This window comes from Taudactylus pleione, unplaced genomic scaffold (genome assembly GCF_031769625.1).
Source record: "Taudactylus pleione unplaced genomic scaffold, aTauple2 ptg001196l, whole genome shotgun sequence".
In the NCBI taxonomy this organism is placed as follows: Eukaryota; Metazoa; Chordata; class Amphibia; order Anura; family Myobatrachidae; genus Taudactylus; species Taudactylus pleione.
This window is the reverse complement of record NW_028285597.1, coordinates 416,539-432,896: the sequence shown is the minus strand read 5'-3', so window position 1 is coordinate 432,896 and position 16,358 is coordinate 416,539. Positions and strand designations below refer to the sequence as shown.

The window sequence follows — 16,358 nt, the reverse complement described above, 5'->3', positions numbered from 1 at the left end:
CGTATAAATGCAGAAACTTTGTTTAAACTGAATTCAAGTTATAGCAGCATTAAACAGTTTTATATTCAACAGTTATTGAATGATAAACTGTATAAAGAGTCTATATAGAGCATGAAATAAATAGATAACGCTCTTTCCCGTTTCCGTCCAGCAATAGCGGCTGTAATCTGAATGTTTAAGGGTCCAATAGGGGAACCAGAGCGGAGGATTCGCCTCGTGTTTGGTTCTCTGGTCTCTGTACATATAAACCACATCGGTAAAATGAGCCGCTGATACAGCGTTGGGTCACCAGTAACCATAATACTGCCCAGCAACTCGCCATTTAGTTAAAATGCCGGGCATAACCCTGATCCTTTATTTGCCCCAGGGGAAGATGTACTATCCTTGGAGAGATATAAAGTACCAACCAATCAGCTCCTAACTGTTGTTTTTCAAACACAGCCTGTACAATGACAGTTAGGAGCTGATTGGTTGATACTTTATCACTCTCCAAGGTTTAGTACATCTCTGCGTCAGTCTTCATGGGGATGTCTTAGACATTTGATTAGCCAGAGCCCCAACAAAGAAGCGCTGAGTGTAGGAAGCAGTATCCGCTCGTAGTAATAAATTAGAGGGTTGCTAAATGCGTAGTCCCAGCTGGCCGGTGACAATAGATCCAAGTACTATCCTCTAGCGTTTCATCACTCCCACGTGACTTTATCAGAGATCACACAAAGATGGCCACAATATGTGTCCTGATTACATCTTTGCTCCATACGCCAAGCTATTCACGCCCTGCCGTGTCGCTGCTTGGCACTCTAAAGGTGTCTACACACTTAGCGATATTTTACACGATTTGCCCGATTCCGACGCATCGTGACGACAAATCGTGTAAAATATGCCCAAATTGTGAGTGTCCACTCACGATGCCGATGCACGACCCCGCAGGTCATACATCGCATCTTCAGATCTGCCGTGCTGTAGGGCGATCTGACAATCTCAGTCACAAATGCACTGGAATATTTAGGAGGCATGATACACTGAAATAGTTAGGAGGCACGATGCACTGAAATAGGAGGCACGATAGATCGTTTGTCACATTGGACAGTTTTTAACACCAAATCGTGCCCACGACTGCCGGGGAGAGTTCAAGGGGAAATCGGACATAATGTCGGATCGTGAGCACATTGCCAAGTGTGTAGGCACCTTAAGTCATATCATGCTTCAGTAAGTCGCAATGTAACATACTGCTGAAGAGCTGGAAAAGCCAGAGAGTGTAATACAATTTTCTATCCACCAGATGTCGCTTTTCGTAAACTGCACTACGCATGCGTCAAATAGCCAATGAAGCTTCTGTAGAGCCGTCTCTTGATTGGCTGACGGAACCTGTCATTCGTTAGACTATACAGTAGTACTGATCTGCGTTTTGTCATGAATCCAGAGATGCAGTTGACTATGTAATAAAGGATTAAATTATTTGGTGTGTGAGCCCTGTGATTTATAAGAATACATATCTGTGTTGGTGTGTGAGCCCTGTGATTTATAAGAATACATATCTGTGTTGGTGTGTGAGCCCTGTGATTTATAAGAATACATATCTGCGTTGGCGTGTGAGCCCTGTGATTTATAATACATATCTGCGTTGGTGTGTGAGCCCTGTGATTTATAAGAATACATATCTGTGTTGGTGTGTAAGCCCTGTGATTTATAAGAATACATATCTGTGTTGGTGTGTGAGCCCTGTGATTTATAAGAATACATATCTGCGTTGGTGTGTGAGCCCTGTGATTTATAAGAGTACATATCTGCGTTGGTGTGAAGACGCAAACGCAGTGCTTCATAAAGATGGTTCAATTCAAGTTCAATATTCTTAAGGTACTCTGCCGTACATTGCTTCGAACCTGCCACCCACTTTCATTTCTGTGTTATGCAACCCAGCTGCCTGTTACTCTAAACCACTATAGACATTGTATTGAACTCATTACTGGCCTTCTGTACTGTATACGGTCATTACACGGTGTAAAGATGTCTGGACTAAAGAGATCATTTTAGGTTCAATACTTTTAAAGTGCTCTGCTCAACTTTATGTATTGCTCCGCACTTTCCTCGTCCCTTTATCTCCATGTTATGCCACCCAGCTGCATTAGACTCTAAACCGCTATTGACATTGTACTGTACACATTACATGGTGTATAGATGCACGATAACATGACATACACAATAGGTGTAACAGCTGCTATGGCTGGCTTGTATGGGCATTTTGTAACCACCTTCTATCTATGCACTTAGTGTAAAGTATTTTAGAATTGCGTAGTGTATAATTTATGTTTACATTTCATAAACACCACCAGACTCTTGTTAGATCACACAGGGAATTGGCATGTACAAAGCGGAACTTACCTGGTTTGGGGCAAATGTCATTAATCGCTCACTGCAGGTACCTCAGCAGACATGTGGGCAGCCTATACCAATCACCTTTTCCATTCATTCTACTTATAATCACTCATAATACAACTACCCCTCCGGTTATTTGGTTATTCATCCCCCTGAAGAAGTCTGGCTGAGGCATAACACGTTGGTCCATTGCTGGATACCCTCTACCAAGTGGTTTTAACCAAAAATCTGGGATCTTATTGAGGAAAGCTATTTTACTTTCTTGTGCACATGGGATCACGCAGAGGAGCCCACACCTCCTGGGATCACGCAGAGGAACCCACACCTCCTGGGATCACGCAGAGGAGCCCACACCTCCTGGGATCATGCAGAGGAGCTCACACCTCCTGGGATCACGCAGAGGAGCCCACACCTCCTGGGATCACGCAGAGGAGCCCACACCTCCTGGGATCACGCAGAGGAGCCCACACCTCCTGGGATCACGCAGAGGAGCCCACACCTCCTGGGATCACGCAGAGGAGCCCACACCTCCTGGGATCACGCAGAGGAGCCCACCCCTCCTGGGATCACGCAGAGGAGCCCACCCCTCCTGGGATCACGCAGAGGAGCCAGTGAAGCCTTACAGACAAGCTTGTTCTTGGACCATGACACTTCTTTGTTTTCTGCACTTACTTTGACCAATTTGGATTTAATACTACAACTAATAGGTACCTTGTCTGCCAATTTCCCTAGAAATCCACATTCCAGGAAGACTACGGCTGTTAGGGGACCGGCTGCCGTGGGTTGCCGGGGAACTGCCATACATCTTGCTGGGAAGCTGCTGTGCTCTATCCTGGACCACACTAGTACTCCTTCTGTATTTTACATACATTTACTTTCCATTTGGATTCACAATGGTAATGTCTGCGGTGCCTTCCTGACCCCTTTCCTCTAATGGGCCTGATTCTCCGTCACACAAACTGACAATTTCCGATGTATGTGTCTAAGTCGCATGGCGCATATGTCCCAATTGTTTGCGCACAGAGTCGCAGTACTGATTCAAAAGCACGATGTGTGAAATGTATTATAAATGGATTGGGCTGTACTGGGGGGTGATAGGGAGCTGACATGTCTTATAGGAGAGTTGTAGCAGTGCTGCGGGCATGTCATAGTGATGTTGTGTCTTATAGGAGTTGTGGCAGTGCTGCGGTGTCACAGTGATGTTGTGTCTTATAGGAGTTGTGGCAGTGCAGCGGTGTCACAGTGATGTTGTGTCTTATAGGAGAGTTGTGGCAGTGCTGCGGTGTCACGGTGATGTTGTGTCTTATAGGAGAGTTGTGGCAGTGCTGCAGTGTCAGTGATGTTGTGTCTTATAAGAGAGTTGTGGCAGTGCTGCGGTGTCACGGTGATGTTGTGTCTTATAGGAGAGTTGTGGCAGTGCTGCAGTGTCAGTGATGTTGTGTCTTATAGGAGAGTTGTGGCAGTGCTGCGGTGTCATGGTGATGTTGTGTCTTATAGGAGAGTTGTGGCAGTGCTGCAGTGTCAGTGATGTTGTGTCTTATAGGAGAGTTGTGGCAGTGCTGTGGTGTCACGGTGATGTTGTGTCTTATAGGAGAGTTGTGGCAGTGCTGCGGTGTCACAGTGATGTTGTGTCTTATAGGAGAGTTGTGGCAGTGCTGCGGTGTCATGGTGATGTTGTGTCTTATAGGAGAGTTGTGGCAGTGCTGCAGTGTCAGTGATGTTGTGTCTTATAGGAGAGTTGTGGCAGTGCTGTGGTGTCACGGTGATGTTGTGTCTTATAGGAGAGTTGTGGCAGTGCTGCGGTGTCACAGTGATGTTGTGTCTTATAGGAGAGTTGTGGCAGTGCTGCAGTGTCAGTGATGTTGTGTCTTATAGGAGAGTTGTGGCAGTGCTGCGGTGTCACGGTGATGTTATGTCTTATAGGAGAGTTGTGGCAGTACTGCAGTGTCACAGTGATGTTATGTCTTATAGGAGAGTTGTGGCAGTACTGCAGTGTCACGGTGATGTTTTGTCTTATAGGAGAGTTGTGGCAGTGCAGCGGTGTCACAGTGATGTTATGGTTTTTAGGAGAGTTGTGGCAGTGCTGCAGTGTCACGGTGATGTTGTGTCTTATAGGAGAGTTGTGGCAGTGCTGCGGTATCACAGTGATGTTGTGTCTTATAGGAGAGTTGTGGCAGTGCTATGGGGTCACGGTGATGTTGTGTCTTATAGGAGAGTTGTGGCAGTGCTGCAGTGTCAGTGATGTTGTGTCTTATAGGAGAGTTGTGGCAGTGCTGCAGTGTCACGGTGATGTTACGTCTTATAGGAGAGTTGTGGCAGTGCTGCAGTGTCACGGTGATGTTGTGTCTTATAGGAGAGTTGTGGCAGTGCTATGGTGTCACGGTGATGTTGTGTCTTATAGGAGAGTTGTGGCAGTGCTGCAGTGTCACAGTGATGTTATGTCTTATAGGAGAGTTGTGGCAGTGCTGCAGTGTCACGGTGATGTTGTGTCTTATAGGAGAGTTGTGGCAGTGCTGCAGTGTCACAGCGATGTTATGTCTTATAGGAGAGTTGTGGCAGTGCTGCAGTGTCACGGTGATGTTGTGTCTTATAGGAGAGTTGTGGCAGTGCTGTGGTATCACAGTGATGTTGTGTCTTATAGGAGAGTTGTGGCAGTGCTGCAGTGTCACGGTGATGTTGTGTCTTATAGGAGAGTTGTGGCAGTGCTATGGTGTCACGGTGATGTTGTGTCTTATAGAAGAGTTGTGGCAGTGCTATGGTGTCACGGTGATGTTGTGTCTTATAGCAGAGTTGTGGCAGTGCTGCAGTGTCACGGTGATGTTTTATCTTATAGGAGAGTTGTGGCAATGCTGCAGTGTCACAGTGATGTTACGTCTTATAGGAGAGTTGTGGCAGTGCTGCGGTGTCACAGTGATGTTATGTCTTATAGGAGAGTTGTGGCAGTGCTGCGGGCCAGTATCTGCGCTGCGCCCAGGAGGAGGCTCCAGGAGGCCTGGCAGACTAGTATCTACGCTGCGCACAGGAGGTGGCTCCGGGAGGCCTGGCAGGCCAGTTGGCATTTCCCTGGATGTCAGGCAGTAAGAATATACACTCACGCCCTGCATCTGCGGTGCTGGTAGGAGAAGAAAGAGCATTGCATAAGGAAACATGGCTAGGGCTAGGAATATTGGTTACATCCTGGTTCTGGCTGGTGGTGGAAGACTGTCTCCGCAATGCCCCCTGAAAGGAAGCTCCACTCTTGAAAGTATTCACTACTTCAATCTGTAACGGAGGAGAAAATGAGACAGGTTTCCTCAGGACTCCATGCAACACATGGGCAAAATAAGTATACACAACACACAGGACAGACACAACACACAGGACAGACACAACACACAGGACACAGACAGAGAACACATTGGTGTAATACACAAAGAGCATAATGTACCCTGCACAGTACAATACACACATATATCCATGTTCTCTATGGGCCTCCTACATGACACCTCCTCATGTAATTCCCATAGTAAATGAACTTACCTGGGCACTCATGGTGAAGGTGAGCCCAGCATGGGCCTGGCACTGGTTGTCTGTGGGGTGCAGGGGGCTTGTACTGGATTTTATGAGGATTTTCCAGTGTTTTCCTTTTGGTTTATAGCAAATAAAGAATGAAGATTTCACTTGTATTCAGTGAAGTTGTAAATAATTTTTGGGGGCCCTTTAATGAATTGCTGCTCAGCACAATGTGCCAGCGTCCTTACCTCTCTAATACACTCGGACCACTACATAGGCACAGCTGCGACCCCATGTGTCCCAATATAAATTGATATCCCAAATCCCATCAACCAGCCTGTACGATTCCCCAGTTATAGCAGAGACCAGACCAGGCTGTATTTATGTATTTATCTTTTATGCTGTCTATAGTGCATGGGAATTGCTTTACAGAACATGAAAACCAGCGAAGCTCAGACACATCGCCCATGTCCCATCACTTTCCACACTGTCTACATGTGCCCTATAGAACACCCGCTGTGTCCATAATAAGCTAATCTCCATCTATTGTCTCTAACAACCTCACCCTTCTGGTATTAACAGAAACATGGCTCCCACCATCAGACACTGCCTCACCTGCCGCCTCTACATCACCCACACCACAGGCCTGGAAGCTGACAAAGAACTCCCTATCCCTGGCATCATCAGTCTGCTACATATAACACGATCCCTAACCCTGGCATCATCAGTCTGTTACATATAACCCGATACCTATCCCTGGCATCATCAGTCTGCTACATATAACCCGATCCCTATCCCTGGCATCATCAGTCTGCTACATATAACCCGATCCCTATCCCTGGCATCATCAGTCTGCTACATATAACCCGATCCCTATCCCTGGCATCAACAGTCTGCTACATATAACCCAATCCCTATCCCTGGCATCATCAGTCTGCTACATATACCCCGATCCCTATCCCTGGCATTATCAGTCTGCTACATATAACCCGATCCCTATCCCTGGCATCATCAGTCTGCTACATATATCCCGATCCCTATCCCTGGCATTATCAGTCTGCTACATGTAACCCGAACCCTATCCCTGGCATCATCAGTCGGCTACATGTAACCCGATCCCTATCCCAGGCATCATCAGTCTGCTACATATACCCCGATCCCTATCCCTGGCATTATCAGTCTGCTACATATACCCCGATCCCTATCCCTGGCATCATCAGTCTGCTACATATACCCCGATACCTATCCCTGGCATCATCAGTCTGCTACAGATAACCCGATGCCTATCCCTGGCATCATCAGTCTGCTACATGTAACCCGATCCCCATCCCTGGCATCATCAGTCTGCTACATATACACCGAACCCTGGCATTATCAGTCTGCTACATATACCCCGATCCCTATCCCTGGCATTATCAGTCTGCTACATATACCCCGATCCCCATCCCTGGCATCATCAGTCTGCTACATGTACCCCGATCCCTATCCCTGGCATTATCAGTCTGCTACATATACCCCGATCCCTATCCCTGGCATCATCAGTCTACTACATAAACCCCGATCCCTATCCCTGGCATCATAAGTCTGCTACATGAACCCCGATCCCTATCCCTGGCATCATCAGTCTGCTACATATACCCCGATCCCTATCCCTGGCATCATCAGTCTGCTACATAAACCCCGATCCCTATCCCTGGCATTATCAGTCTGCTACATATACCCCGATCCCTATCCCTGGCATCATCAGTCTGCTACATATACCTCGATCCCTATCCCTGGCATCATCAGTCTGCTACAGATAACCCGATCCCTATCCCTGGCATCATCAGTCTGCTACATGTAACCCGATCCCCAATCCTGGCATCATCAGTCTGCTACATATACACCGATCCCGATCCCTGGCATTATCAGTCTGCTACATATCCCCTGATCCCCATCCCTGGCATCATCAGTCTGCTACATGTACCCCGATCCCCATCCCTGGCATCATCAGTCTGCTACATGTACCCCGATCCCCATCCCTGGCATCATCAGTCTGCTACATTTAACCCGATCCCTATCCCTGGCATCATCAGTCTGCTACATGTAACCCGATCCCTATCCCTGGCATCATCAGTCTGCTACATGTAACCCGATCCCTATCCCTGGCATCATCAGTCTGCTACATGTAACCCGATCCCCATCCCTGGCATCAGTCTGCTACATATACCCCGATCCCTATCCCTGGCATCATAAGTCTGCTACATATACCCCGATCCCTATCCCTGGCATCATCAGTCTGCTACATGTAACCCGATCCCTATCCCTGGCATCATCAGTCTGCTACAGATAACCCGATCCCTATCCCTGGCATCATCAGTCTGCTACATGTAACCCGATCCCCATCCCTGGCATCATCAGACTGCTACATATACACCGATCCCTATCCCTGGCATTATCAGTCTGCTACATATACCCCGATCCCTATCCCTGGCATCATCAGTCTGCTACATGTAACCCGATCCCCATCCCTGGCATCATCAGTCTGCTACATGTAACCCGATCCCCATCCCTGGCATCATCAGTCTGCTACATATACACCGATCCCTGGCATTATCAGTCTGCTACATATACCCCGATCGCTATCCCTGGCATCATCAGTCTGCTACATATACCCCGATCCCTATCCCTGGCATCATCAGTCTGCTACATGTACCCCGATCCCCATCCCTGGCATCATCAGTCTGCTACATTTAACCAGATCCCTATCCCTGGCATCATCAGTCTGCTACATGTAACCCGATCACCATCCCTGGCATCAATCTGCTACATATACCCTGATCCCTATCCCTGGCATCATCAGTCTGCTACATGTAACCCGATCCCTATCCCTGGCATCATCAGTCTGCTACATGTAACCCGATCCCCATCCCTGGCATCATCAGTCTGCTACATGTAACCCGATCCCTATCCCTGGCATTATCAGTCTGCTACATATACCCCGATCCCTATCCCTGGCATCATCAGTCTGCTACAGATAACCCGATCCCTATCCCTGGCATCATCAGTCTGCTACATGTAACCCGATCCCCATCCCTGGCATCATCAGTCTGCTACATATACACCGATCCCTATCCCTGGCATTATCAGTCTGCTACATATACCCCGATCCCTATCCCTGGCATCATCAGTCTGCTACATGTAACCCGATCCCCATCCCTGGCATCATCAGTCTGCTACATGTAACCCGATCCAGATCCCTGGCATCATCAGTCTGCTACATATACACCGATCCCTGGCATTATCAGTCTGCTACATATACCCCAATCGCTATCCCTGGCATCATCAGTCTGCTACATATACCCCGATCCCTATCCCTGGCATCATCAGTCTGCTACATGTACCCCGATCCCCATCACTGGCATCATCAGTCTGCTACATGTACCCCGATCCCTATCCCTGGCATCATCAGTCTGCTACATGTACCCCGATCCCCATCCCTGGCATCATCAGTCTGCTACATGTACCCCGATCCCTATCCCTGGCATCATCAGTCTGCTACATGTAACCCGATCCCTATCCCTGGCATCATCAGTCTGCTACATTTAACCCGATCCCTATCCCTGGCATCATCAGTCTGCTACATGTAACCCGATCCCCATCCCTGGCATCAGTCTGCTACATATACCCTGATCCCCATCCCTGGCATCATCAGTCTGCTACATGTAACCCGATCCCTATCCCTGGCATCATCAGTCTGCTACATGTAACCCGATCCCTATCCCTGGCATTATCAGTCTGCTACATATACCCCGATCGCTATCCCTGGCATCATCAGTCTGCTACATATACCCCGATCCCTATCCCTGGCATCATCAGTCTGCTACATGTAACCCGATCCCCATCCCTGGCATCATCAGTCTGCTACATGTACCCCGATCCCTATCCCTGGCATCATCAGTCTGCTACATGTACCCCGATCCCCATCCCTGGCATCATCAGTCTGCTACATATACCCTGATCCCTATCCCTGGCATCATCAGTCTGCTACATGTACCCCGATCCCTATCCCTGGCATCATCAGTCTGCTACATGTAACCCGATCCCTATCCCTGGCATCATCAGTCTGCTACATTTAACCCGATCCCTATCCCTGGCATCATCAGTCTGCTACATGTAACCCGATCCCCATCCCTGGCATCATCAGTCTGCTACATATACCCTGATCCCTATCCCTGGCATCATCAGTCTGCTACATGTAACCCGATCCCCATCCCTGGCATCAGTCTGCTACATATACCCCGATCCCTATCCCTGGCATCATCAGTCTGCTACAGATAACCCGATCCCTATCCCTGGCATCATCAGTCTGCTACATGTAACCCGATCCCCATCCCTGGCATCATCAGTCTGCTACATATACCCCGATCCCTATACCTGGCATCATCAGTCTGCTACATGTAACCCGAGCCCCATCCCTGGCATCATCAGTCTGCTACATATACACCGATCCCCATCCCTGGCATTATCTGTCTGCTACATGTAACCCGATCCCTATCCCTGGCATCATCAGTCTGCTACATATACACCGATCCCCATCCCTGGCATTATCAGTCTGCTACATGTACCCCGATCCCTGGCATCATCAGTCTGCTACATGTAACCCGATCCCCATCCCTGGCATCATCAGTCTGCTACATATACCCCGATCCCTATCCCTGGCATCAGTCTGCTACATATACCCCGATCCCTATCCCTGGCATCATCAGTCTGCTACATGTAACCCGATCCCTATCCCTGGCATCATCAGTCTGCTACATGTACCCCGATCCCTATCTCTGGCATCATCAGTCTGCTACATATACCCCGATCCCTATCATCATCAGTCTGCTACATATACCCCGATCCCCATCCCTGGCATCATCAGTCTGCTACATATACCTCGATCCCCATCCCTGGCATGATCAGTCTGCTACATGTAACCCGATCCCTATCCCTGGCATCATCAGTCTGCTACATATACCCCGATCCCTATCCCTGGCATTATCAGTCTGCTACATATACCCCGATTCCTATCCCTGGCATTATCAGTCTGCTACATGTAACCCGATCCCCATCCCTGGCATCATCAGTCTGCTACATATACCCCGATCCCTATCCCTGGCATCAGTCTGCTACATATACCCCGATCCCTATCCCTGGCATCATCAGTCTGCTACATATACCCCGATCCCCATCCCTGGCTTCATCAGTCTGCTACATATACCCCGATCCCTATCCCTGGCATTATCAGTCTGCTACATGTAACCCGATCCCTATCCCTGTCATCAGTCTGCTACATATACCCCGATCCCTATCCCTGGCATCATCAGTCTGCTACATATAACCCGATCCCTATCCCTGGCATCATCAGTCTGCTACATGTACCCCGATCCCTATCCCTGGCATCATCAGTCTGCTATATGTAACCCAATCCCTATCCCTGGCATCATCAGTCTGCTACATGTAACCCGAGCCCCATCCCTGTCATCAGTCTGCTACATTTAACCCGATCCCCATCCCTGGCATTATCAGTCTGCTACATGTAACCCGATCCCTATTCCTGGCATCATCAGTCTGCTACATGTACCCCGATCCCCATCCCTGGCATCATCAGTCTGCTACATATAACCCAATCCCTATCCCTGGCATCATCAGTCTGCTACATATACCCCGATCCCTATCCCTGGCATCATCAGTCTGCTACAGACAACCCGATCCCTATCCCTGGCATTATCAGTCTGCTACATATACCCCGATCCCCATCCCTGGCATCATCAGTCTGCTACATGTACCCCGATCCCTATCCCTGGCATCATCAGTCTGCTACATGTAACCCAATCCCTATCCCTGGCATCATCAGTCTGCTACATGTAACCCGAGCCCCATCCCTGTCATCAGTCTGCTACATTTAACCCGATCCCTATCCCTGGCATCATCAGTCTGCTACATATACCCCGATCCCTATCATCATCAGTCTGCTACATATACCCCGATCCCCATCCCTGGCATCATCAGTCTGCTACATGTACCCAGATCCCTATCCCTGGCATCATCAGTCTGCTACATGTAACCCGATCCCTATCCCTGGCATCATAAGTCTGCTACATATACCCCGATCCCTGGCATTATCAGTCTGCTACATATACCCCGATCCCTATCCCTGGCATTATCATTCTGCTACAGGTAACCCGATCCCTATCCCTGGCATTATCATTCTGCTACAGGTAACCCGATCCCTATCCCTGGCATCATCAGTCTGCTACAGATAACCCGATCCCTATCCCTGGCATCATCAGTCTGCTACATATACCTCGATCCCTATCCCTGGCATCATCAGTCTGCTACATGTAACCCGAGCCCCATCCCTGGCATCATCAGTCTGCTACATATAACCCGATCCCTATCATCATCAGTCTGCTACATATACCCCGATCCCTATCATCATCAGTCTGCTACATATACCCCGATCTCTATCATCATCAGTCTGCTACATATACCCCGATCCCTATCTCTGGCATCATCAGTCTGCTACATATACCCCGATCCCTATCATCATCAGTCTGCTACATATACCCCGATCCCCATTCCTGGCATCATCAGTCTGCTACATATACCCCGATCCCTATCCCTGGCATCATCAGTCTGCTACATATACCCCGATCCCTATCCCTGGCATCATCAGTCTGCTACATGTAACCCGATCCCCATCCCTGGCATCATCAGTCTGCTACATGTAACCCGATCCCCATCCCTGGCATCATCAGTCTACTACATATAACACGATCCCCATCCCTGGCATCAGTCTGCTACATATAACCCAATAACATCATCAATCTGCTCCCTATACCTGGTACCATGCCCCTGGCAGATATGTAGGGAAAAAACGGCAGCCACTAATATCTATGTGGACCACCACCTTCCATGCCAGTGTCCTGCAGAGGATTGAGTGGGCGCTGCGGGGAGCGCCCTGTGTGTACTTTGCCATGGATATACCTGTGTTTGGATTCTGTTCAGTCCCCGGAACCATAGAATCTGCCCACGTCTTAGTTCTCTCTCAGCATGGTCAATTTCCTCTGCGTCCTCATTCATTTCCTCATCGGGGAGCTCCTCCTTCTGCGTCAGATGACCGGCTGTCATGAGGAATTTCAACCTGCTGGTTGGTATGCTAGAAATAACCTGTGATAATAATAGAAATAGCGGAAGATTATGGCTCTGGTGCCATCTCCCTATCCTTGCCATATGTCTGCAGTATCTGGCCCCTGTGTTATATATTCTGTCTCCATCACTGTCCAGCACCTACCGCACCTCAGCAACATCAGCAATAATAATAATAATAATAATATTAGAACAGATAGAAACATTCGCTACCACACTTTGCTGAGATATTGGTCTATGTAACATTAGGAAGAGGAGAGTCAGGGACAGTGTGTGAGGATGTAGAGGAGTGAGGAGAGTCAGGGACAGTGTGTGAGGATGTAGAGGAGTCAGCGACAGTGTGTGAGGATGTAGGGGAGTCAGGGGCCGTGTGTGAGGATGTAGGGGAGTCAGGGACAGTGTGTGAGGATGTAGAGGAGTCAGGGACAGTGTGTGAGGATGTAGAGGAGTCAGGGACAGTGTGTGAGGATGTAGAGGAGTCAGGGACAGTGTGTGAGGATGTAGAGGAGTCAGCGACAGTGTGTGAGGATGTAGGGGAGTCAGGGACAGTGTGTGAGGATGTAGGGGAGTCAGGGACAGTGTGTGAGGATGTAGAGGAGTCAGGGACAGTGTGTGAGGATGTAGAGGAGTCAGGGACAGTGTGTGAGGATGTAGAGGAGTCAGGGAGAGTGTGTGAGGATGTAGAGGAGTCAGGGACAGTGTGTGAGGATGTAGAGGAGTCAGGGACAGTGTGTGAGGATGTAGAGGAGTCAGCGACAGTGTGTGAGGATGTAGGGAGTGAGGAGAGTCAGGGACAGTGTGTGAGGATGTAGAGGAGTCAGGGACAGTGTGTGAGGATGTAGAGGAGTCAGGGACAGTGTGTGAGGATGTAGAGGAGTCAGGGACAGTGTGTGAGGATGTAGAGGAGTCAGGGACAGTGTGTGAGGATGTAGGGAGTGAGGAGAATCAGGGACAGTGTGTGAGGATGTAGAGGAGTCAGGGATAGTGTGTGAGAATGTAGAGGAATCAGGGACAGTGTGTGAGGATGTAGAGGAGTCAGGGACAGTGTGTGAGGATGTAGAGGAGTCAGGGACAGTGTGTGAGGATGTAGGGAGTGAGGAGAGTCAGGGACAGTGTGTGAGGATGTAGAGGAGTCAGGGACAGTGTGTGAGAATGTAGAGGAGTGAGGAGAGTCAGGGACAGTGTGTGAGGATGTAGAGGAGTCTGGGACAGTGTGTGAGAATGTAGAGGAGTCTGGGACAGTGTGTGAGGATGTAGAGGAGTGAGGAGAGTCAGGGACAGTGTGTGAGAATGTAGAGGAGTCAGGGACAGTGTGTGAGGATGTAGAGGAGTGAGGAGAGTCAGGGACAGTGTGTGAGAATGTAGAGGAGTCAGGGACAGTGTGTGAGGATGTAGAGGAGTGAGGAGAGTCAGGGACAGTGTGTGAGAATGTAGAGGAGTCAGGGACAGTATGTGAGAATGTAGAGGAGTGAGGAGAGTCAGGGACAGTGTGTGAGAATGTAGAGGAGTCAGGGACAGTGTGTGAGGATGTAGAGGAGTCAGGGACAGTGTGTGAGGATGTAGAGGAGTCAGGGACAGTGTGTGAGGATGTAGGGAGTGAGGAGAGTCAGGGACAGTGTGTGAGGATGTAGGGAGTGAGGAGAGTCAGGGACAGTGTGTGAGAATGTAGAGGAGTCAGGGACAGTGTGTGAGGATGTAGAGGAGTGAGGAGAGTCAGGTACAGTGTGTGAGAATGTAGAGGAGTCAGGGACAGTGTGTGAGGATGTAGAGGAGTGAGGAGAGTCAGGGACAGTGTGTGAGGATGTAGAGGAGTCAGCGACAGTGTGTGAGGATGTAGGGGAGTCAGGGGCCGTGTGTGAGGATGTAGGGGAGTCAGGGACAGTGTGTGAGGATGTAGAGGAGTCAGGGACAGTGTGTGAGGATGTAGAGGAGTCAGGGACAGTGTGTGAGGATGTAGAGGAGTCAGGGACAGTGTGTGAGGATGTAGAGGAGTCAGCGACAGTGTGTGAGGATGTAGGGGAGTCAGGGACAGTGTGTGAGGATGTAGGGGAGTCAGGGACAGTGTGTGAGGATGTAGAGGAGTCAGGGACAGTGTGTGAGGATGTAGAGGAGTCAGGGACAGTGTGTGAGGATGTAGAGGAGTCAGGGAGAGTGTGTGAGGATGTAGAGGAGTCAGGGACAGTGTGTGAGGATGTAGAGGAGTCAGGGACAGTGTGTGAGGATGTAGAGGAGTCAGCGACAGTGTGTGAGGATGTAGGGAGTGAGGAGAGTCAGGGACAGTGTGTGAGGATGTAGAGGAGTCAGGGACAGTGTGTGAGGATGTAGAGGAGTCAGGGACAGTGTGTGAGGATGTAGAGGAGTCAGGGACAGTGTGTGAGGATGTAGAGGAGTCAGGGACAGTGTGTGAGGATGTAGAGGAGTCAGGGACAGTGTGTGAGGATGTAGGGAGTGAGGAGAATCAGGGACAGTGTGTGAGGATGTAGAGGAGTCAGGGATAGTGTGTGAGAATGTAGAGGAATCAGGGACAGTGTGTGAGGATGTAGAGGAGTCAGGGACAGTGTGTGAGGATGTAGGGAGTGAGGAGAGTCAGGGACAGTGTGTGAGGATGTAGAGGAGTCAGGGATAGTGTGTGAGAATGTAGAGGAATCAGGGACAGTGTGTGAGGATGTAGAGGAGTCAGGGACAGTGTGTGAGGATGTAGGGAGTGAGGAGAGTCAGGGATAGTGTGTGAGGATGTAGAGGAGTCAGGGACAGTGTGTGAGGATGTAGAGGAGTCAGGGACAGTGTGTGAGGATGTAGGGAGTGAGGAGAGTCAGGGACAGTGTGTGAGGATGTAGAGGAGTCAGGGACAGTGTGTGAGAATGTAGAGGAGTGAGGAGAGTCAGGGACAGTGTGTGAGGATGTAGAGGAGTCTGGGACAGTGTGTGAGAATGTAGAGGAGTCTGGGACAGTGTGTGAGGATGTAGAGGAGTGAGGAGAGTCAGGGACAGTGTGTGAGAATGTAGAGGAGTCAGGGACAGTGTGTGAGGATGTAGAGGAGTGAGGAGAGTCAGGGACAGTGTGTGAGAATGTAGAGGAGTCAGGGACAGTGTGTGAGGATGTAGAGGAGTGAGGAGAGTCAGGGACAGTGTGTGAGAATGTAGAGGAGTCAGGGACAGTATGTGAGAATGTAGAGGAGTGAGGAGAGTCAGGGACAGTGTGTGAGAATGTAGAGGAGTCAGGGACAGTGTGTGAGGATGTAGAGGAGTCAGGGACAGTGTGTGAGGATGTAGAGGAGTCAGGGACAGTGTGTGAGGATGTAGGGAGTGAGGAGAGTC

The 16,358-nt window shown here is 49.4% G+C and overlaps 1 protein-coding gene across 1 annotated transcript in view; it reads right to left on the bottom strand.

The window, feature by feature from the left end:
* Nucleotides 1-16,358, bottom strand: part of LOC148451042 (plasma membrane calcium-transporting ATPase 2) — a gene marked incomplete at its 5' end in the record, with an annotated part of 455,435 nt that overhangs the window by 25,797 nt on the left and 413,280 nt on the right. The window contains one exon of the mRNA XM_088462347.1: nt 12,880-13,062. Within this exon, the coding sequence (XP_088318473.1) occupies nt 12,880-13,062 (183 nt within the window). The remainder of the gene's footprint in view (nt 1-12,879; nt 13,063-16,358) is intronic.